This window comes from Branchiostoma floridae, chromosome 12 (genome assembly GCF_000003815.2).
Source record: "Branchiostoma floridae strain S238N-H82 chromosome 12, Bfl_VNyyK, whole genome shotgun sequence".
In the NCBI taxonomy this organism is placed as follows: Eukaryota; Metazoa; Chordata; class Leptocardii; order Amphioxiformes; family Branchiostomatidae; genus Branchiostoma; species Branchiostoma floridae.
Genome location: NC_049990.1, coordinates 21113025 through 21137390, shown reverse-complemented (window position 1 = coordinate 21137390; position 24366 = coordinate 21113025). Strand labels below are relative to the sequence as shown.

At 40.1% G+C, this 24366-nt stretch overlaps 3 protein-coding genes across 4 annotated transcripts in view; all 3 read right to left on the bottom strand.

The window, feature by feature from the left end:
• Positions 1 to 12455, bottom strand: part of LOC118427180 — a 24581-nt gene extending 12126 nt beyond the window's left edge. The window contains exons 1-2 of the mRNA XM_035836818.1: positions 11997 to 12455; positions 11606 to 11723 (exon numbers count right to left, since the gene is read on the bottom strand). Coding sequence (XP_035692711.1) covers positions 11606 to 11723; positions 11997 to 12335 — 457 coding nt within the window. The 5' untranslated portion in view covers positions 12336 to 12455. The remainder of the gene's footprint in view (positions 1 to 11605; positions 11724 to 11996) is intronic.
• LOC118427610 lies at positions 2609 to 6327 on the bottom strand. 2 transcript variants are annotated; one of them, XM_035837479.1, is made up of 6 exons: positions 6204 to 6327; positions 5562 to 5798; positions 3959 to 4102; positions 3325 to 3481; positions 3096 to 3234; positions 2609 to 2691 (listed from the first exon to the last, which is right to left on the bottom strand). In XM_035837479.1, the coding sequence occupies exons 1-4, from the start codon at positions 6265 to 6267 to the stop codon at positions 3396 to 3398; spliced, it is 531 nt and encodes a 176-aa protein (XP_035693372.1). In that variant the 5' UTR covers positions 6268 to 6327; the 3' UTR covers positions 2609 to 2691; positions 3096 to 3234; positions 3325 to 3395. The 2 variants fall into 2 exon arrangements, with proteins under 2 accessions (XP_035693372.1, XP_035693371.1); XM_035837478.1 differs by having other exon boundaries at positions 6171 to 6321.
• A 3108-nt stretch (positions 12456 to 15563) lies between the features above and the next one.
• LOC118427179 (contactin-associated protein-like 2) lies at positions 15564 to 20370 on the bottom strand. Its single transcript, XM_035836817.1, has 5 exons — positions 20317 to 20370; positions 18407 to 18446; positions 17806 to 18042; positions 16204 to 16347; positions 15564 to 15748 (listed from the first exon to the last, which is right to left on the bottom strand). Exons 1-5 carry the CDS (start codon positions 20368 to 20370, stop codon positions 15564 to 15566), a joined length of 660 nt encoding a protein of 219 aa, XP_035692710.1.
• Between the last annotated feature and the right edge of the window lie 3996 nt (positions 20371 to 24366).

The following is a 24366-nucleotide window of genomic DNA, read 5'->3' as shown; positions in this document are numbered from 1 at the left end:
CCATCGCTACCGATAGTGAGCTTCTCTGTGCTCATCCTGATGACAGAAACGAACGTTCTACTAATATTGAAAACCGTTTGAAGCAAGTCTACGGATAGCCCTGTGGAACTCCGATGGAGCTAGGTTCGGCTACCACAAGATTCTAAACACGTCTGATCTTCTTACAGACCCGCAAGTCCGATTGTCCGGGCACGAGAGTACAGGTAGCTGTCAGGGGATTCCCCTTGACGTGTACCTGCCACTGGCTTAGTCATCATAAAGTGTTTTAATGAATGAATGACCTTTATTGTGCATTTGTGCTCAAACAAGCTAAGTACCGGTCGTATCTCTAGTAGTAAGGTGCAATTTTGATGTAGAAAAATCTTATCACCTCTACATATGCTAATACATTCTAGTATGTACAAGTTCAACTTCTTCTCGCTTCTTAAAACAGTTAAAAACATAAGCACAGATTTGGCTATGAGCAAACAGCGAGGTTTCACTCTATTGTGATGTCACTGCAGAGCTAATGATTCTGTGCCAAAGGCAGGACGTTCCGAGAAAAGTACGCCTCACTTGCAATTGTTGGGAGACATGTTATCGGAGCAAAAGGCCCACAAAACAAGCCAATTAACTAATAGTACACATCTGTTGAATATGAACCATTCATGAAAAAGGCCCCAAATCAATAAGAGACAAACGTGATTTATGCACACTAAGCTATATATGCAGAAATCAGCAGGCACGATATTTAAGTTTGGTAAGACGTCACGTGGTATATATCATTGAAGATAATCAACGATATTATAAGTGCATATGCCTGAGACATGGGCTTTAAATATATCTTCGTCATCTATAGACTCATGCATAAAATTTTGCACTTGAAGACATTTTTATATGCATGTTTTAACGATAAGCACCATAATCATAAGATTAAAGGTAGCTAGCCTGTATGTCCGGGCATTCACAAGGTTGAGTAAAACGTAACTATGGGATCCCTCTACAAGCAGGTTTGAATAAGACTAGACGCATATGTACGTGCCATGTTCCTCCACGTTTTCATACCATATACTGTAAATGCATTTAAGTTCGCGGGGATTTTAATTCGCGGTAACGGGAAAGAGCACTTTTCGGGGCGGTTTTAAGTTCGCGATAGCACCATGCACTGTAGTCCCTTACTGCCATGGAAAAATGTTCGCGGTGGTTTTAAGTTCGTGGTAAATTTACAACGAGAAACGCGAACATATAACCAACCGCGATCATATAACCACCGCGAAAATTTCTTCATTTACAGTATGATAATTCTTTACATGTCCCCTGAAAAGTGATGTGAAATTTGGCATAATTTGGCGTTATGTTGATCATGCGCGATATTCAGATATCTTGGTTTGTTTTGAAACTGCTGACGCGTGACAAACATGTCTTCGGTCAATTAGACTTCTAGCCGTTGGGTTTGGTAATGACACGAGCGACAGGGCACACCATGTCTTACACAACAACTTTATTGTAAGGAAAGCACAACAAGTTGTTTTATAACAGCAAATAATCCATCAGTTTTTTTATTCGTAACTTTTATTTTGACTTTGATCCGATACAAAGCAAAGTGGATACCACTAAAATAACAAGCACACAAAACGTTTTCCGTTCGAATATGACATTTCAACAGATTATTACAAAGGGTGGAAGCTGAAATTTTATACCAGAGTGATCACTTTACATTATAGAGCCTGTAAGTATAACAGTATTCTTGTATATGTTTTTCATATAAGTCTCTCTCTACATATTTAGTGTTTGCAACTCTCGTTGTTTTCTTTAGAATACATGTTCTCTAAGTCAATCATTTTTCATTTTAAACACCATTAGTTTCATCTCAGACCTGGTGCTATTGATCTGATCAATGCTAATCAATGCCATAAAAAGACCTGGTGGAAAGATCGAAATGCATGTGGTGGTATAGAATTAATCTGGTTGTATTTACTACAACAATTCTCTTATATTAGCATGAAAACTCATCTGAGTTGGTATTATCCATATTGAAGTGTTTCACCGTCATTCAACACGAGAATTTGCTCAAATTTTGGTCGCACATCCGTCGACCTTTGTCAGGAGTGGTGATTCAATTACTCTGAGCACTTGACCTAGGGACACGTGACTCAAGTAAAGAATCGGAGATGCCTGGCAAGCGGTATCGGCCCCGTCTCTGTTAAGAGTTTGGCTGGTGTGCTCTTATGTAGATGTCCTTCCACCCTTGCAAAGTTGTCCGGTTTAGTATCCAATATTTGAGTCACGTGTCCCTAGGTCACGTGCTCAGAGTAATAGGATCACCATTCCTGACGAAGGTTGGCGGATGTGCGACCGAGAATTCGAGGTGAGCAAATTCTTGTGTTGAATGACAATGCAAACTTCAATATAAAACAATTCTGTTATTTCTGCACTAAACTGCACTTGTTGCGTGGGAATATGTTTTGCAACACAGCTTTAATCATATACATGTACCTCTTTAAAAGATTAACAATCATTAACAGCTAGACTAGGGATAACAGATGAGTTTCCCCAGGGTATAGTAACCTTCTTCACGACTATCACCAGTATCCCCAAACCTGAGCTGGGTGACTGGCAGGTCATCCTTGTGGGACAGGAACCCAGAATCCTCACGCCAGGTGTAATCATTGGCATCACAGTTGCATTTGTCCGAGGGTCCAGAGCATGTGCCTGTTGGACAAAAGATTAAGGTAATAGCAAGGTTTTGTCAAGGATTTAAGATATGACAATTCAATTAAAATTTGGAGGAAAAATATCTTGTCCAGGACCTACAAAATGATGGATTTTTTTTCTCATGTTTAACTACATGTATGAGTCATGACTATAATACAATAGTTCACTTGCACTTTTCTGCCTTCAATAAAAAAAAATCATGGTTGATCAGGTTGAAGCTTTATAGCGCTTCAAATAGCTTCAGTAGAATCAGATTTAGAATAATTGTCATTTCGGTTTTCATTCAATTGTATATTGGATTGTCCTTCCCTGTTGAGTATACCCACTTTGTACACCACTGTTTTGCTATGTTTGAATGCAAATCGGGCATTTCTCTATAAGGGTATTACTACGGCGATTACCTGATTCTCCACAAGCACATTGCCCACTCCCAGGACTGGCACCTCCCCAGTAGTCAGCCTGGCGACCATCCCAAGTCACCCACCAGGAGGCGGGTGGGCCATTATCGTACGACGAGATCAACGAGCCGCGGCATTCATACTGGAAATAGGAGATTGTTTTATTTTAGATAAATAGCAATTGCTATAAACTTGACAGTAACTTCACAGACAATTCAAACTATACATATACCTTGATGTGCTGTTTACAGAGACTTGACTTGTCCACCACAGCTCTCACTTGGTCCATGCTATTCCAGTACGTCACATCCTTGTTGAGTAAGAACCTCTATTCTCAAACCCATTCACATGTGTCCGTGCCTCACTGTCGTGGCCAATCAGGGTGATTACTGAAATGTAATGAAGCATCACCTGAACCTAATGTTGCATGTTATGTTTCTAGTTTGTATCAGCGTTCCATAACCAGAACCAGATTCTAAGACATAATGCATGAAAAACAACATAATTATTTTTAATTGTCAAGTTCGTAAGTGATGGTACACATCGTAAAACCGGTACCCGTTCCAAAAGCCTTATTTTTACGCGTATATTTTATTATACGATGAAATAGACTTACACACATACCTCCTTCAGACTATCACATCCATGTATTTTACTTTTTAATGTGAAGTTGTATGGATTTATTACTTCCTAAAATTAATAACTATCGGAAAATAACACTCCCGTGTGGAGGGAAATGCCCCTTTAAAGCATGGTTGAAAACTCTCTTTGGGAAATGACCTAAAATTGATGCACACATCAAATCAACATGGTCTAATTGCTGACATTGCCTGACAAGCTGTATACCACTATTTGGGTTAGCTTACTTTTATCTCCCTGAACATCACACTGAACAACCATCGGCAGGACCCCCCGTTCTGGTCCATCAGGGTCGATGACGTAGAATGCCTGGTTGTTGATTCCACTTCTCTCTGCTACTTCAGTGCAGTTGGACGGTGCGTTACATGTATCTGTTGAGGAAAATTTAAGAGTGATGAATACAACTTCAGGCTTTGAAGTTTTGCAATATGGGCGCCAAAAACCCGGAGTCGCCAGAGTTAAAACGGGTGAAGTCTTCAAACGTAATGTCTCGCGGAGCAAATGCGGTCTCGTAGTATGTGGTACGTTAAACCGGCTCCTTCACAAGACAAGCTTACGGTGTGGTTGCAGTTCACCTAAAACTGCGTCTATTAAGAAAAGACCTATCATATAAGATGGGCAATCCGTATACCTCTTAGAAAGAAACCATAATCAGTCTTAGGATACCCCACCTTTAGAAGTGCAAAAACCCATCAACATCGATGGAGAGCGACTCATTGCTGTAAATTGATCAGCTTTAATAGGTTGTGACGGTTTTGCTGGAAAAGTAACTTGTAGTGTAACAATATGCTTTTGATAAAGCTGGCCACGCGAGGTATGGTGGCAGAAGATAGTAAGTAACAGAAAAAGAACCACATTTGGCACAGTGCCCAATCTTAGCAGACAAAGAGAGACAGAGAGAGAGAGACCATAGAGAAGATTAGGATAACGCACAACAGAAACGGCATCGCCGACGCCCTAAGCGGCTGTAGCTGTAGTACAGTACTGAACAAGAGTTCGGAGACCTCATACCTCCATGAAATATTCTGATTATGCAAATGACTTGCATATCTGCATAATTTATGCTTGGTAATATACACCTTTGCATAACTTACACAGGTCACAATGTTGACAATCCAATCATTTACTACATTTATTTCATGAATTAGGACTTGTTCACATTAATTATGCAAATTAGGGACTTATTTGCATAATTGGTATCTGCTAATATTCAACCTGTCATAAATTACATATGTTACATGTATTTGAGTCCTATAATGAAAAATACTGGAAATATAGATTTTCCTCATTAAAGATGCAAATTAAGTCCAAATTTGCATAATTTGCACTTCATTATGTACATCCCTGCCAAACATACCTATATGTTAAATATCATAGAAATTCATCGTTCCTATGTTCCGTTATGCTACTTGGATGATTTTGACAAAATTGCCCCTGCCGTTCCAGAGCAAGCCGCTAGGGGGCCCAAACTTATGTACCCTTTTCCTTACGTCACAAGCTATCTGCCACCAAGAAATCAAGACCATAGCATATTCAGGTCAAAAGATACAAAAAAAAATCAAAGTTCTGCTGCAGTACCAAGGTCACACACCAGGGGGCCCCAAATCATCCGTGACCTTTGTCTTCCAAACACCTACTCACATACTAAATATCATTACAATCCATTCAGAGGTTCTAAAGTTATGCTGACCACAAATATGCGGACACACACACAGACAGACACACCAAAAACTATACCTCCATTTTTCATGGAGGTAATGATGCAGATTGAAGCATGGACGTCGCTGCTTTGGAAACTGTCGTTAGCTTTGCAATAGAACTTCTACATACTCATGAACTGCTCGGCACTGTCCACCCGTGCGACAACACTGTCCATTTGACTCTGCAGAGATGAGATGAGTCCGGCCTGTTGTGCTAGATGTCCGGCCTGTTGTGCTAGATGTCCGGCCTGTTGTGCTAGTTGTCCGGCCTGTTGTGCTAGAAGTGCGGACTGGTTGGCAATGACCTCCTTTAGGATAGCCACCTCATCATCACATTTGTAACAAGTCTCCGTTTCTTCCAGGTAGTCTGGAATACAAGAAGAGTTCACCCAAACGAAAATAACTCAAATAATTATGGAAGGTTTAAGAGTATATTGTAATTTTTAAGTGTACAAATAGCTAAACAAATCAAGCTTTACAAGGACACACACACACACTACTACTAGTATTATATTTTTGTCTATATTTTTTTCTAATAAACTATTCGAATTCATGAACCTCACTCCTATTTTGTAAAACATATCACGATAACCAAGGTCAACGTCAAGTTAATATCGTGCTAAGTAATTACTTGACTAACGCAAAGCATTATAGATATTTGAAAAAATGACCATATGTTAGCCACTTTTCAACACTGTAAGGTGGTAGTACAGGTAGACAGTATAAAGGAGTGCTGTACCTGTGATACTGGACACGTGGTGCTGTTGATCACCTAACACAGGAAATTGTGCGGTTGTTATGCCGCTCAGGAACAGAAGTAGCACTCCACGAAACATCTTGTTTCTTCTGAACCTGTTGTGTTCTTGAACCGCGTACGGATGTGTTTCTCAGCTTTATATGACTATTGAATGTTGTATTATTGACTAAGCATAGCTGCGTATTGATACAGCTGAAGCAAGCAAACGCGATCCCATACAAGCAATCGCTGTTTTGTTAACATCCGGGGAGACAAACTCACATTAGCAGATAGTATTATTAATAACTAGAGTTCGGCGACCTCATACCTCCATGAATATTTAGAGCTTTTTTTAATTTAATGCAAATGACTGAATATTAACATGATTAATGCATGGTGTTGTTCATCATTGAAAAACGTACAGTACACATGTCACAAGTGAAATTCCAATTCAGATCATTAATCATTAAGCTGTTTTGCAATTTTTGCATAAATTATGCAAATACATTCCTCATTAGCATATTTACTATCTGCATATGTTCCACTGATTATAATTAACAAGTGTTACATTAATCGAAGTCCAGTTATTGCAAACAATGGAATTATACAATTTACTCAATAATTAGGCAAATTAAGTCGTCATTTGTATAAAATGCATATCATTTTGAACATCTTTGCCCAAGCTACCTGCATACCTAAAATGCAGGCAATCCGTCGTTCCTTTCTGCAGTTATCCTCTTTGGAGTGTCTTGACAAAAACGCCCCTGCAGTTCTACAATTAAATGTTAGGGGACTAAAACTTGCCCCATTTCGTCATGACGCTCACAGCTATCTACCAATTAAATTTCACGACCATATCACGTCCGAGACAAGAGATACATTGAAAAAACTGCTATGATAGAATATTCACATTAATTATGCAAATGTACTCCTATTTTGCATAATTATCTTGTTTTGCATAATTACTATCTTTATTTTATCTTGTACAACATTGTCTAAGGTACCTACATACCCCAGTTCATGAAAATCCGCTGTTCCCTTCTTGAGTTATCCTCGTCAGAATTTTTTGACAAAAATGCCCCTGCTATCCCCAAACTAGACGCTAGGGGGCCCAAACTTATGTCATTTCTTTCTGAGCACAAGAGCTATCTAATACTCAAAAATCATGACCATAGCATGTTCAGAACACCGAGATAGTAAAACCGGAAGTTGCACTGCAGTACCAAGGGTAGTCGCTATGGGGTCCAAAATCTAATCATTTCCAGCTTTCATCACACCCTATCAACACACCAAGTATGAAACCAATCCACCCAACCGTTCATGGGTTATTTTATTTACACACAGACAGACAAACGCTTGGTAAAATATAACCTCCATGACATTTCATGGAGGTAAATATTCATATTAGTAGACCAGCTAGGAAGAGTTTCACACCTTGCGTCATGCGGCTATGGGACTGGTCGGTGAGGTGAGGTCATCCGATGTAGTTAAGATAACAAAGGTTTGACGATATTTACTGCTAATATATACTAGCTATCGTGTGAGTTGGAAACAAATAATGAAACACTTATTGTTGAATTACAGTCGCTGTCGCTTCTTGGTAACTTGTTGCTCTGGCTTCAGGACGAAGGGTAATAGTTATGTTGTTATTTTGTTGTTTTAAAACTGTTGACGCGTGACAAACAAGACATTGGTCAATAAGATTTTATTGTGGGTTTGGTGATGACACGAGCAAAAAGGCACACAACAATTTGGTTGTAAGGAAAGAATCACTAATTGTTTTAACAGCAAATGATCAGTGTTTATTTCGTAACCTGGTCTCAGCTAAATCTACCATTAGCTCTTTGATGGGATAACGATTGGACACCACTAAAATCACAAGCACAAAAATACATTTCCGTTACATTAAGTCATGTTGAGTTGATTATATCCACGAGCGCATAAATTTTCATCCATTTACATTTTTCAGCCATACTGAAAATCGTACAAAACAAAACAAGCAAATATGTTACGGCTGCACTAAAATACTCGTGTTGTGTCGGAATATGATTGTTCACAACAATTCTGCAGTGATGTCTTTCGTTCAACAGGCAGACAATTAGTCACCGATACGTAGACTATCTAAAACAGTACAATAACTATACTTAAGAAATATAGGATATGTTACTTCTTCGGTGGCATAACTTACAACAAACAATTGACACCTCAAGCTTAACCTCACGTACCGATAGTATGATGCCTTTCATGATAGCTTCGGTATGTAAAGTATGCTATGTTAGTTAAACATAGAACGTAGTGATGAATTCATTGATGTAACTTCTGCACTGAACTGTTGCATGCTGAGATCACTACTGTACTATACAATTGTTCACAGCTACGGCTAGACTCAGGGGTAGCAGATGAGTTTCCCCAGGGTGTAATAACGTATATTGAAATATGAAACAACTTCTGTGCCATAACTTATAATAAAACATAGACACCTTAAACCTAGCATAACGTACTGATCACATGAAGCCTGGCATGTTAGCTTGGTTATCTCAAGTATACTATTTCAGTATAACATAGAATGTAATGAACTGAACTTTTACACTGCACTGTTGCATGTTAATAACACTACTGTACCAGACACAGCTAGACTCAGGGGTAACAGATTAGTTTTCCCAGGGTGTAATAACCTTCTTCAATACCAGCACCGGTGTCCCCAAACCTGAGCTGGGTGACAGGCAGGTCATCCTTGTGGGACAGGAACCCAGAATCCTCACGCCAGGTGGCATCATTGGTGTCACAGTTGCATTTACCCGAGGATCCAGAGCATGTGCCTGTTGGGCAGAAGGACAAATTAATCAACTCATGAGTTTACTAATGTAGCAAACTAGTGTATACATAACATGTTTTCAAAGTAAAACAGGAAATGTAGCACACAAGGAAAGAAGAAAAAGTTATTTGGGCCAAAATCTATAATTTTGTGATATTTCGCAGGAACGTCTCCTGAACTGAGACCCAAAATATTCTGAGAGTCAGATCATCAGAATTGGACAAATCATCATTTGTGGCAGCTTGGAAATATAAATCAATTGTGTAGTGCTACCATGGATGAATTAAGCAACGTCCCGTGCCTTACCTGCTTGTCCACAGGCACATTGCCCACTCCCAGGACTGGCACCTCCCCAGTAGTCAGCCTGGCGACCATCCCAAGTCACCCACCAGGCGAAGTATGTGGCACTAGCACTGCGCCAGATAAATGAGTGATGGCATTCATACTGGAAATGGATAATTGTGTTATTTTAGCTAATAGCAATTACTATCAACTTCACAGTATCATACCATACCACAAATAACATCCGACCGACGGTTGGAATGTCTCTCATAGAGGCATCATCGATATTCGTAAAACTTGCCAGGCAAAGTTGGAGAAGACACGTGCTGAACAAGGCTCAACCTTAGACTGGAAATGTAAACAATACTTACCTTTATGTGCTGTTTGCACAGAGTTGACTTGTCCACCAGCGCTCTCACTTGTTCCATGCTATTCCAGTATGTCACATCCTTGGAGTAGCTTCCAGGACCTTCGTACTCATTCACATGTGTCCGTGCCTCACTGTTGTGACCAATCAGGGTAATTGCTGAAATTTTAATTAAACATTTAAACATAAGACTCTACTTATACGAGTGAGTGAGTGAGTGATCATGAGTGAGTGAGTGAGTGAGTGAGTGAGTGAGTGAGTGAGTGAGTGAGTGAGTGAGTGAGTGAGTGAGTGAGTGAGTGAGTGACTTGGCCTTATTGCTGACATTGTCTGCTACACAGTATATATAAAACTCTTCTGATATTTCTAACCTGATCCTCCCTGAACATCACACTGAACAACCATCGGCAGAACTCCACGTTCTGGTCCATCAGGGTCGATGACGTAGAATGCATGACTATTGAATCCACTTTTCTCTACTACTTCAGTGCAGCTGGACGGTAGATTGCATGTATCTGTAACAGTAACATAACAAATTTTAGGACATTGTACTGCTTGCAGTGTCAGCGTTACCCAGTACTTGCGGGCTGGTATTCCAAATTCCTGAGCCCAATAAAAAGTTTCTTTATTGAATTAAGAGTATTTAGATTCACGTCTTGGAAATCCGTTATGTCAAGCTTGATTTCGAAATCTCTGAGGTCTTTGTGGATGCTCAAGGCATCCGTGCTTAGCAATTCTACATGCACAGATCTAGATCACTTGGCTTACCTCCTAAGCAAGGCAAGGGCGTGGTCTCGGTATTATTCTCCAGGTCCGACACCCTCTGCTCGAGGGCGAGACACTTGCTTCGTAGTTCATTTATTTCGTCATCTATTGAGAAAATGCAAGAGCATCTCTTTGATTATTAGAAGCATGTCATCTTTCCGATGATAATTATCTCCGAGTCTAAGCGCCCAGACAACTGTAGGAATCTTTGCATATCAGTACATCAGCCATGGCAACCTGTCAAATATAATAGTAGCGACTAAAAGCTCTCATAAGTCAACATAGATTGGGGGTTTGCCTGTAGGTAGGTATTTTACACAATTAGTTAGGATGTGCTTGCACTGTTGCCAGGTCACCCTTTCTCAAAGCTTCTCCAAACATGTCACACCATCTGAATCTTGGTCTTTCCGAAACACAAATCTTTCGGGGCCAAAGCTTAGCAAAACTAGCAATCGATCTGCTGACCAGCCATCGCAACATAATTAAATTTAAGAAATTGCACGGCATCTTTAGCTATAAAACTCACTTCTAGCGTAACTAAAGAGGCGCTCTAGTATGGAGAGAATTTACTTCAAAAGTTATCCCTACGAAAATTCAAGTCAGAATCAGTTGTAGGTAATATATGTCCATACCTTTTGCTCCGTAGGGACAGTCCCGTCCTGGCATTCCGTCACGTCCGTCCCTCCCGGGCGGACCCTGTACACAGGCTGGAGATGAACCAGAACGAAATTCAACACCAAAGTAAACTAATAACGTTGCTAATCCAGTAAAAAAAAGCCAGAGCGGTATGTTTTAAGTTGAAGAAGAAGAAGATGAGCGTGGTGTGAGTCTGTATCTAGGTAAACAGCCGCTACGTCAAGAAGCTATGAATGGACCTTTATGATACTGTATTTGGGAGGTGGACAGCAGGTGTGTAAACGAAGGTGGTCTAAAATGGTCTACCTGGCATTTTCCTACTACATTGCAGCGGGTTGTGTATTTGGCTGTGTTTGTTTTTGGAGGACAGCAAAAACGTAAGCTGTGGATGGATCCTTATGATATTTGGTATTGAGTTGTAGTAGTAGTCATGTTTACCTGGCGTTTAAAAGTGATCGCCATTTAAATAGCCCTCAACTGAGACTAATTATTTGAAGATCCTCTACGGATAGCTAGCTGCTTACACATGTTCGGTGCCAAATTAACTTCAACTCATAGAGAAACTGGACTTACCGCCTGCCCCTGCCGGCCACGTCACAGAGTTCGCCGCTCTCTTTTCCCGCTGGTGAGCGGGCCCAGTTTGCCAGGGGACGTCGACAACAGAGGCACTGCTGGTTTTGCCTGGTTCCGACTGGTATGATAGAGCTACGTTACTCAGATACCGGTAGTTTTAACTACGTTCTATGTCTCTGTGTGAAGCAACTTAAACTTTTCTACTGACAAAAAGTTATAAACGGAATGTTTTTATCATTTGATACATGCATTATCAAATTACCACCGTCCGCTTAAGCTTCAAATTGTCAAAAATGTCTAAATCGCTCAAAAAGGTATCCCAAAGTATAACAATTTGTTCATATGACTGACAAGTTTAATCAGAAAATATTTAGCCGCATCGTGTCTTTACCTGTGGGTTTATGTTGCCTTCTGTCTTTCCATTGTGTAGGATTTTTGCCTCCAGGGCTTTGAGCTGAGCGCTGTGTAACGTCACGTCGACCTTAATGGCTGCCACTTCCTTCTCACAGTCGGCGACCATCTTTTGGTAATCAGAAGCTGCGCTCTTCCGAGCTGACATCTCCTCTATTATCACGTGTGTCCCCTGTTGGATGGCAAGGACGATAATGACCACAGACAAACCCGCCGTCAGAAGTTGGACCAGCGAGGTCAGGGCGGCCGGGCCGTGCTCGTGCCCGCGACGATGGTTCTGATAACCATCGCTATCGATAGTGAGCTTCTCCGTGCTCATGCTTAAGACAATAACGAACGCTTTACTAACTGAAGAAACGACCGAGCGATGCACGTCTATGGATTACCCTACGAACTTCGACGCAGGTCCGGCTACCACAAGATTCTCCACACGTCTGATATTTTTGCAGACCTGCCAGTCCGGTTGTTCGGGCACGAGAGCACAGGTAGCTGTCAGGGGATTCCCCTTGACTTGTACCTGCTAGCTGCTGGCTTAGTCATCATTAAACGTTTTGATTGGCTATGAGCAAACAACGAGGTCTCACTCTATTGTGATGTCACTGAAGAGCTAATGCTTCTGTGCCCTAGGCTGGACGTTCCGAGAAAAGTACGCCTGGCTTGCAATTGTTGGGAGACGTGTTAACGGAGCAAAAGGCTCACAAAAGAAGCCAATTAGCTTCAGCATATATCTGTTCAACATGACCCATTCACGTAAAAGGTCAAAAATCAAGAAGAGACCACCTCGTGGTTTATGTACACTAATTTATATATGCAGGCAGGATGTTAACGTTTGGTGAGACATCACGCAGAATTATGTGGTATATATCATTGAAGATAATCAACGATATCATAAGAACGTGTATGTGCCTGAGACATGGGCTTTGGCTAGATGTACGTCATCTACAGACTCATGCATCAATTTTGGAGCATTTGTTGTATCTGAAGAGATATTGAAATTCATAAATTAATTGTGCATGTTTTAACGAAAAGCACCATAATCATAAGATTAAAGGTAGCTAGTCTGTATGTCCGGGCGTACGTGTACGCACAAGGCTGTGTAACACAAACTATGGGATCCCTCTACAAGCAAGTCTATAAGACTAGCATATGTGCGTGTCATGTTCCTCCACGTTTTCATGTCATATACTGTAAATGCATTTACGTTCGCGGGGATGTAAATTCGCGGTAGCGGGAAAAAGGACTTTTCGCGGTGGTTGTAAGTTCGCAGTAGCATAATGCACTGTAGTCCCTTACTGCAATAGACAAAATGTTCGTAGTGGTTTTAAGTTCGTGGTAAATTTGCAACGAGAAACCGCGAACATATAACCGACCGCGAACATACTGTATAACCACCGCGAAAATTTCTTCATTTACAGTATGATAATTCTTTACATGTCCCCTGCCAAGTGATGCGAAATTTGTCATAATTTGGCGTTATGTTGATCATGCGCGATATTCAGATATCTTGGTTTGTTTTGAAACTGCTGACGCGTGACAAACATGTCTTCGGTCAATTAGATTTCTGGCCGTTGGGTATGGTGATGACACGAACGACAGGGTACACCGGTACCATGTCTCACACAACAATTTGATTGTAAGGAATGCACAGCAAGTCATTTTATAACCGCAAACAATCCTTCCGTTTAATTTCGTAACTTGGTCTCAGCCATAGATTTCATTATTCCTTTGATCTCATACAAAGCAAAGTGAATACCACTAAAATAACAAGCACACAACGCGGTTTTTGTTAGATTATATTTTCAACAGATAGCACAGGGATGAAGCTGTAACATTTCACACCAGAATGATCAATGTGCATTATAGAGCATGTAACTATAACAGTATTCTTGTATAGTTTTTTTTTTTTTCTGAGGAGTAATTGTCTAGCTACTGGCACATAAAACACATATAGGAGCTGTATGTATGATGTAATATTTGTCACTTCCTGTAATATATACGATAGATAAGTAAACCTTACAGTTAACACAGAAGCGTCATTGACTGACAAAAAATATTTATAAGTCTCTCTCTCTATATTCAGTGTTTACAACTCTCGTCCCCGTCTCTGTTAAGTGTTGGCTGGTGTGCTTTTATGTAGATGTCCTCCTTTACCCCCCTCGCGAAGTAATCCGGTGTGACAGCGATCTCGCCCCCCCCCCCGTGATCTCGCCCCCCCGGGGGCGAAATCACTAGCGATCTCGCCCTCCCCAGCTAGTGATCTCGCCCCCCTACCTCGCCCCCCTTTAGCGATTTCGCCCCCCCCAAAAAAAACGGGTTTACATGACATTTTAGAAGTTGATTGGTATAAATCACAAAATGCAGATTCAGAATGATATAAGTACACGAGTTTGATACATAACTCCATTCATAGTATCAATATTAACGTAATTACATGGTAATAAGATAGTTGAACTTGTTTCAGACAAGGAGGGTTGGGTCCCTTGTATTCCCATTATTGCATATACCTGAGTCTTGACATAAGATGTATTTCATTGTATTCACCTGTCCTCAAGCAAACTATATATCTCCAATATGAAGTCTCTACCATGAAGTGACCACAAAAGAACTATGTAATGTCTTTATTAATTATGCAAATATTACGTATTAATTAGAATAACGCACATTTTGGTATATGCACCTGGCCAAGGGATATCTTCACCTCCAACATGACTGTTTTTTTCTAGTATTTAGGAACTGATGCATTTACCCGTGTTTCTTAAGTTAACACTGGTACCAGTGTTTGTGTAGCATTTAGCAACAGCTATATCAACTTGCGCGTAGATAGTGTTTATAATGAGAAACTATTATTCACGTTTTTGTCAGTGCTTTGGAAATGTTTCCAGCACAAGAAAGAAAACACTGTGACAAATTGAAAACATATAGCTGACGTATTCCGTACCATAGACGGTGTTGATTTATACGTTCGCAGTAGCACTGTTATTATGCCACCTCAGCTGCAAAAATTGTCTTTTTCATTTCAATGTCATGTTTGCACCGAACAATATAGTATCGACTTTCGAGGTATGACATCTTACGGTACGGTAATAAGGTGCCATATAGGTACCAGGTAACACACCATATACGTTACTCCCCAGGTGCAGTATAGTACCAGGTAGCGCACCTGTAATATGTAGTAACCAGCTGCTCTTAGGGGGGGGCGAAAACGCTAAAGGGGGGCGAAAACGCTATTGATTTCGCCCCCGGGGGGGGGCGAGATCGCTGGGGGGGGGGGCGAGATCGCTGTCACACCGGTTTAGTATCCAATATTTGTGTCACGTGTCCCTAGGTCACGTGCTCAGAGTAATTGAATCACCATTCCTGACGAAGGTTGGCGGATGTGCGACCGAGAATTCGAGGTGAGCAAATTCTTGTGTTGAATGACGGTGAAAACTTCAATATAACACAATTCTGTTATTTCGGCACTAAACTACACTTGTTGCGTGGGAATATGTTTTGCATCGAAGCTGTTGTACCTCTTTAAAAGGTAAACAATCATTCCCAGTTAGACTCAGGGGTAGCAGATGAGTTTGCCCAGAGTGTAATAACCTTCTTCACCACTATCACCAGTATCCCCAAACCTGAGCTGGGTGACTGGCAGGTCATCCTTGTGGGACAGGAACCCAGAATCCTCACGCCATGTGTAATCATTGGCATCACAGTTGCATTTGTCCGAGGGATGTAATGAAGCATCACCTGAACCTAATGTTGCATGTTATGTTTCTAGTTTGTATCAGCGTTCCATAACCAGAACCAGATTCTAAGACATAATGCATGAAAAACAACATAATTATTTTTAATTGTCAAGTTCGTAAGTGATGGTACACATCGTAAAACCGGTACCCGTTCCAAAAGCCTTATTTTTACGCGTATATTTTATTATACGATGAAATAGACTTACACACATACCTCCTTCAGACTATCACATCCATGTATTTTACTTTTTAATGTGAAGTTGTATGGATTTATTACTTCCTAAAATTAATAACTATCGGAAAATAACACTCCCGTGTGGAGGGAAATGCCCCTTTAAAGCATGGTTGAAAACTCTCTTTGGGAAATGACCTAAAATTGATGCACACATCAAATCAACATGGTCTAATTGCTGACATTGCCTGACAAGCTGTATACCACTATTTGGGTTAGCTTACTTTTATCTCCCTGAACATCACACTGAACAACCATCGGCAGGACCCCCCGTTCTGGTCCATCAGGGTCGATGACGTAGAATGCCTGGTTGTTGATTCCACTTCTCTCTGCTACTTCAGTGCAGTTGGACGGTGCGTTACATGTATCTGTTGAGGAAAATTTAAGAGTGATGAATACAACTTCAGGCTTTGAAGTTTTGCAATATGGGCGCCAAAAACCCGGAGTCGCCAGAGTTAAAACGGGTGAAGTCTTCAAACGTAATGTCTCGCGGAGCAAGTGCGGTCTCGTAGTATGTGGTACGTTAAACCGGCTCCTTCACAAGACAAGCTTACGGTGTGGTTGCAGTTCACCTAAAACTGCGTCTATTAAGAAAAGACCTATCATATAAGATGGGCAATCCGTATACCTCTAAGAAAGAAACCATAATCAGTCTTAGGATACCCCACCTTTAGAAGTGCAAAAACCCATCAACATCGATGGAGAGCGACTCATTGCTGTAAATTGATCAGCTTTAATAGGTTGTGACGGTTTTGCTGGAAAAGTAACTTGTAGTGTAACAATATGCTTTTGATAAAGCTGGCCACGCGAGGTATGGTGGCAGAAGATAGTAAGTAACAGAAAAAGAACCACATTTGGCACAGTGCCCAATCTTAGCAGACAAAGAGAGACAGAGAGAGAGAGACCATAGAGAAGATTAGGATAACGCACAACAGAAACGGCATCGCCGACGCCCTGAGCGGCTGTAGCTGTAGTACAGTACTGAACAAGAGTTCGGAGACCTCATACCTCCATGAAATATTCTGATTATGCAAATGACTTGCATATCTGCATAATTTATGCTTGGTAATATACACCTTTGCATAACTTACACAGGTCACAATGTTGACAATCCAATCATTTACTACATTTATTTCATGAATTAGGACTTGTTCACATTAATTATGCAAATTAGGGACTTATTTGCATAATTGGTATCTGCTAATATTCAACCTGTCATAAATTACATATGTTACATGTATTTGAGTCCTATAATGAAAAATACTGGAAATATAGATTTTCCTCATTAAAGATGCAAATTAAGTCCAAATTTGCATAATTTGCACTTCATTATGTACATCCCTGCCAAACATACCTATATGTTAAATATCATAGAAATTCATCGTTCCTATGTTCCGTTATGCTACTTGGATGATTTGACAAAATGCCCCTGCCGTTCCAGAGCAAGCCGCTAGGGGGCCCAAACTTATGTACCCTTTTCCTTACGTCACAAGCTATCTGCCACCAAGAAATCAAGACCATAGCATATTCAGGTCAAAAGATACAAAAAAAATCAAAGTTCTGCTGCAGTACCAAGGTCACACACCAGGGGGGCCCCAATATCATCCGTGACCTTTGTCTTCCAAACACCTACTCACATACTAAATATCATTACAATCCATTCAGAGGTTCTAAAGTTATGCTGACCACAAATATGCGGACACACACACAGACAGACACACCAAAAACTATACCTCCATTTTTCATGGAGGTAATGATGCAGATTGAAGCATGGAACGTCGCTGCTTTGGAACTGTCGTTAGCTTTGCAATAGAACTTCTACATACTCATGAACTGCTCGGCACTGTCCACCCGTGCGACAACACTGTCCATTTGACTCTGCAGAGATGAGATGAGTCCGGCCTGTTGTGCTAGATGTCCGGCCTGTTGTGCTAGATGTCCGGCCTGTTGTGCTAGTTGTCCGGCCTGTTGTGCTAGAAGTGCGGACTGGTTGGCGATGACCTCCTTTAGGCTGGCCACCTCATCATCACATTTGTAACAAGTCTCCGTTTCTTCCAGGTAGTCTGGAATACAAGAAGAGTTCACCCAAACTAAAATAACTCAAATAATTATGGAAGGTTTAAGAGTATATTGTAAGTGTACAAATAGCTAAACAAATGAAGCTTTACAAGGACACACACACACTACTAGTATTATATTTTGTCTATATTTTTTTTCTAATAAACTACTCGAATTCATGAACCTTACTCCTATTTTGTAAAACATATCACGATAACCAAGGTCAACGTCAAGTTAATATCGTGCTAAGTAATTACTTGACTAACGCAAAGCATTATAGATATTTGAAAAAAAAAATGACCATATGTTAGCCACTTTTCAACACTGTAAGGTGGTAGTACAAGTAGACAGTGTAAAGGAGTGCTGTACCTGTGATACTGGACACGTGGTGCTGTTGATCACCTAACACCTAACATTAGCAGATAGGATTATCAATAAATTTAAATTGAGTAAACTCGGTATTGGTGGTAAATTTCTAAAAGTAATAAAGGGCATGTATTCAAAGACTATAAACTGCGTTAAATCTAAAAATGGATTGACTGAAACTTTTGTTACTAACTGTGGTGTGAGACAAGGGTGCAACTTAAGTCCTACATTATTTAACCTTTTTCTTAGCGATATTGTGTCCCAATTTGACGGTGCTCCTTGTAATCCCCCACTTATGCACAGCAAAACTGTCCCATGCTTGTTGTATGCTGACGACTTGGCAATTTTTTCCGAGTCCAAACAGGGATTACAGCATTCCTTGAACAATCTGGAAAATTATTGTGCACTTTGGAAATTAAAAGTAAATCTTAGGAAAACAAAAATTATTGTATTTACAAAGGGTGGCAGTCTACCTAAAAACTGTTCTCTCCTGTTTGATAATCGTGAAATAGAAATTGTAACTTGTTATACTTATCTTGGTATTATTGTGAGTGCAGCTGGCACGTTTAAAGCTAACAACAAATACCTGAGTGGCAAAGGTCTGAAGGCTTTATTCGGAATAAAGCAGTCTTTAGATAAAGCCACCGCCTCATTACCTGTTAGAAACAAACTTTTCGATGCATGTGTCAAACCTATTCTACTTTATGGCTCAGAAATATGGGGCGCATTTAAAAGCCCTAAAACCTGTCCCATTGAATCTGTTCACCTTAAATTCTGCAAACAAGCACTAAATGTCCCCAGACCAGCATCTAACCTTGCCACAAGAGCGGAATTAGGGAGGTACCCCATTCAACTGGAAGCCTCCCTGAACGCTATCAAACACTTTCTAAGAATCCGTCAAAACGTGCCAGCTGACAGTCTACAAGCCGACGCCCTATCTTGTCAATTACAACTAGATGCTAATGGAAATAAGTGCTGGGCGTCCGGCGTTCGTAAGATACTGGAGGAATGCGGTTTTGCCTACATATGGAGATCTCAAATATCTCTAGGAACAAACCTATTACCTATAACCAACGCCATCAGCCAACGATTAAAGGATATTTACATTCAAACATTTAGAACCGAAATACACAATGACAACCGGGACAAATCTTTCGGTAACAAATTACGAACCTATAGATTATTCAAGACTATTTATAAAGAAGAAGAATATCTGATGGTGAAAAACATACAGCACAGATTGGCTGTCACTAAACTCCGGATTAGTTGCCACAAGTTACATATCGAAACTGGAAGGCACAACCGCACCCCTCTGCAGCATAGAGTCTGCCAATTTTGTGATCTACAACATGTAGAAGATGAACAGCATTTTATTTTACACTGTAAATTGTACCATAATGAACGGATTGTGCTTTATGAATATATCAGAAAAGAGTTCCCATATTTTGAACATCTTAATGCAACGGATAAATTTCTATTTTTGATGCGCCTAGACAAACCCTGTATATCAAACATTATATGTTCTTATATCTACACCTGTACAAAGAAGCGAGAAGATGTCGACCATCCTGTTAGCTTAGTACCTTCAACTAGTTAAATTGTATCCTGTTGTTTTTTCATATATTTGTTACATGTATTCTGTTATCAGTCATGTCTGTTATCAGTGACCTGTACCTAGCCCGTCGAGGCATGAATGTACAATAAAGGTCTTTCATTCATTCAATAAATATTCATGTTAGTAGACCAGCTAGGAAGAGTTTCACACCTTGCGTCATGCGGCTATGGGACTTGTCGGTGAGGTAAGGTCATCACATGTAGTTAAGATAACAAAGGTTTGACGTCATTTACTGCTAATATATACTTAGCTATCGTGTGAGCTGGAAAAAATAATGAAACACTTATTTTTGAATTACAGTCGACGTCGCTTCCTGGTAACTTGCTTTTACGGCTTCAGGACGAATGATCATCATGAGTTATTTTGTTATTTCTAATCATGAGAAATACTGTTTCAAATAGCTGTTGGACAAGAGACCTCGACATGTGGACATGACCCAAAGTGGACGGCATGGATAGGGCACGACGTCCTTGGTAATTCTGGTCGTTGTAAAATAATCATACCTTGAGTATGCATACAATTCAACTGGGCTAAGAAAAGAACATGTAAGGCACGCCATGTCTCACACGACAATCTGATTCCAAGGAAAGCACGAGTTGTTTTGATTTTATCAGCAAACGATCCGTTTTTATTTTGTAACTTGGTATCAGTTATAACTTTCTTTATGTCTCTGATCTGTTGTTGTTCGTCCATCGGGAGTCGATGAGGACTTCAATCTCTTCTCTCTGATCTAATACAAAGCAGTTTGGATATAACTAAAATCGCATGCACACGGAACACTTTTCCGTGAGGTTATGATAATTCAATAGATGACACACGTAAGATCTAGAGGTACGGATAAAGCTGTAAAATGTCACACTAGAATGATCACATTCACTGCATTAAAGAGACTGCAACTATCACAGAATTCTTGCCTATTTGTCATTGATCTTATGTCTAACTATAGGCCCATACAATACACATAGGAGGTATTTGTACAATTTCTTATTTGTCACTTCCTTTTAATACGGTAGAAAAGCCTGTAACTATAGTGTTCTTGTATATCGTTTTCTGAGGAGCTATTGTCTCGGTAGCTACTGGCACACTAAAACACATATAGGAGCATTATGTATGATGTAATATTTGTCACTTCCTATAATATATACGATAGATAAGTAAACCTTACAGGTAACACAGAAACGTCGTTGACTGACAGAATTTATTTAAGTCTCTATTTCTATATTCTGTGTTTATAACATAAGTGTTTTTAAGTGTTTTGGTGTCAGTACTTATTACTCATTATCATAATTTATGCAGAAAATGAGGAGAAACCACATTTGCTCTGAAAATCTACCATACTCAACTTACTTAAACAATGTTTTATCTTATCAATTTCTAAACAATAATTGTGATGATGCAATAATACTGATAGCATAATAATGTTAAGTTATAATATTTAACAAGAAAAAATACAACATTTGTGAAAAGTAACGAATTTATTACTTAATTATGCAACATATTCCGCCATCTAAACACATACATACAATAACTCTTGTCTATTTTCCCGCAAAGATCTTTCTTGTAGGATCCTTCTGCACATTCTGTCCATATATTGTTTTTGCCGGGGCGCCGAAGGCGCCCGGCTTTGTCCCCGGTTTAATGGTTCGTCCTTGGATGGGTCTGCTATGGTCGCAAAATGTACCGTGCGTTTTTACGACAATTCTCAGCCCTTCTCAGCCCTTCAAATAAACGCAATGTACCGTGCGTTTTTACGACAATTCTCAGCCCTTCTTAGCCCTTCAAATAAACGTTGTAAGAATACTGTTTATCCATGACCTCTACTCGTACAGAAAACATTGCAGCGCTCATTAGCAAAGTCTAGGAAAGGAAAATGTTTCTTGATTTGCAGTAAAACACTGGTCATGTAACATTTGAGGAGTTGTCGTTAAATCGCACGGTTCATTTTGCGATAGCGTTGACGGGTCCGGGTATTTAGCGGAATAACCCGGAATAACCCGGAATAACCCGGAATAACCTTAATAAAGGATGAAAGCTACCGAAATACAGTGTGCTTTGATAAGTTAAGATCGCAGAATGCAATATTTTGGCATAAAATAATGTATATATGGCCATGGGAACAAGAAATATTACGGTTATTCCGGGTTATTCCGGGTCATTTCGGGTTATTCCGGTAAATACCCTCACGGGCGTTGACGGTGCGGAGGAGGTGAGATTTTTATCGTACAGAAATTGGTACAGTTTGTAAAGTTATCTTTCTGGAATTCGGATGTATTAAAATATAACATTACATTCTAAGGCGTAGTGTCATGTGAGTAAAATGAGCACGACATTTGACGAAAGATTTTGTGGAGGGTATACAGTCAAGTTTATTGTGCAACGATTGGAACAGTTTACGTGCGGGTGGGAGGGGGGCGTGCGTCTATATATGCAGCTGCAGGAGGTCCTGCAGGACATTTTCGATCGTAAGAGTAACGTACAATTTGAAAAGATAGTGATCATGAATTCGGACACATTGAAACATATTTCCAAGGAACGGTATATAGTTTTTTTAGTAAAACCAGTGTGTGGGGATTGACGAGAATTTAGATAGTTTAATGGTGCACTGTGCTTGAGCCGATGCGAGGCATTATGCAGGGCATTTTTGATTGTAAAAATATCGTACAAGTTGAAAAGATGGATCGGATTCTAATACATTAAAACATACATTTCCAAAGAATAGTAGAAAACAACGGATTGTAGCTAACTGTTAAACAATCAGCAAAGCAGTTGGCAAGATGTCACACCTGAACTTTTGTAGATTTTTGCTTTTTGTTGGTACTAGTAAGATGTTATGTGATCAAGACAATATTTTCTTTCTGTTTCAGTGACGCCTTAGACTGTTCTCTGCTATATATACAAGTGACACAGTAATATACAGAAACTTACAGCTAGCAAAAGTCTGTACTCAATAAGATTTTACACAGTACACATTTATACTTCTTCTGCTGAAATCTACGCATTACATTTTGCATCCAACCAAAGAGGTTTGAAAGAGAGTCCTTGATCCAACCAAATTAGACCTTGAGACCTATTAACAGATCATTGATCACTGTGCATTTTGCACATACCAGACTCAATCGTGCCACTGAGCACTGCATTTTGCACACACCAGACCAATTGTGCCACTGAGCACTGTGCATTTTGCACACACCAGACCTATCGTGCCATTGAGCACTGTGCATTTTGCACACACCAGACCTATCGTGCCATTGAGCACTGTGCATTTTGCACACACCAGACCAATCGTGCCATTGAGCACTGTGCATTTTGCACACACCAGACCAATCGTGCCATTGAGCACTGTGCATTTTGCACACACCAGACTCAATCGTGCCACTGAGCACTGTGCATTGTGCAAATAAAGTCAAGCAAAGAACACATATATTGTGAACAATGTGTGAATCTATTTTATCGGGAAAATACCACCAAGGTGACATCATTTTCAGTGGAGATAATAGAGGCAAACAATGCACTGCAAATGCTTTAATGGCAGTTGTTAACCACAGTACTTGCAGACAAGCAATTACCTGGACAAGTACAGACCTTGATGGTGTACTTTTTCAAGGAGATGCACTATACACCTACATAAAACCATCACTAAGATCTGGTGTGGAGTTCCTCTCCGTTGATGATATTCCAGACTATTTGCAACTTTACAACAATACTGTACGTGTATCAATAAAAGAGTCTTACACTGGAGACATATTTGCCACAGAAGCAGTCTATCCTTATTACACCTTAAAGAAAGCCCTAGAAGCAGCATTTGCTGAATCCAACACTTGTCTTTTCATAACAGCACATGGAATAACTGGTTCAACAGTAGCATTGTTGCACGCTGATAACAAGTATTTTGTTTATGACTCACATGCCAGAAGTCCCATAACAGCATTGCCAGATAGCCATGGCACTTCTACTTTAAGCATGCACAGTTCAAACAGCAATCTAGTTTCATTCTTGCAACAACTTAACTGGAACACAACATGCAATTTTGAGGTTGTCCCAGTACAAGCAGAAAATGTTTTCTTATCAGTTGAACCTACTGGTATACACATTATCAATCTGACTAGCAATGTTTCTTCTATGATTGAGTCAGAAAACTGCTTTCAAGTTCAACAACAACACACATACACCTTGGTTAAACCAGAGTTTGTATCTACGAAAGAGAACCTACAACAACCAAACACAGCATTTCCATTTGCACCACATTGTAACCAAAGTACTGAGAAAAACATTGTGCCATGCACCACAAGCAAACATCCCAGTGCTATGCCAGAGAACAGGAATGAAGCCCTCTTGAATCAATTAGTAA

Excerpts from the sequence above, each read along its gene's own strand:
- LOC118427610 (XM_035837478.1), bottom strand. The coding sequence starts at position 6,267 with ATGTTTCGTGGAGTGCTACTTCTGTTCCTGAGCGGCATAACAACCGCA. Across the intron at positions 4,103-5,561 it reads CAGTGCCGAGCAGTTCATGA|ATACATGTAACGCACCGTCC; the intron begins GTATGTAGAAGT and ends TTTCCTCAACAG. Across the intron at positions 3,482-3,958 it reads TGATGTTCAGGGAGATAAAA|TAATCACCCTGATTGGCCAC; the intron begins GTAAGCTAACCC and ends ATTACATTTCAG.
- LOC118427179 (XM_035836817.1), bottom strand. The coding sequence starts at position 20,370 with ATGATCATTCGTCCTGAAGCCGTAAAAGCAAGTTACCAGGAAGCGACG. Across the intron at positions 18,043-18,406 it reads CCACGTGTCCAGTATCACAG|ACTACCTGGAAGAAACGGAG; the intron begins GTACAGCACTCC and ends CTTGTATTCCAG. Across the intron at positions 16,348-17,805 it reads CAGTGCCGAGCAGTTCATGA|ATACATGTAACGCACCGTCC; the intron begins GTATGTAGAAGT and ends TTTCCTCAACAG.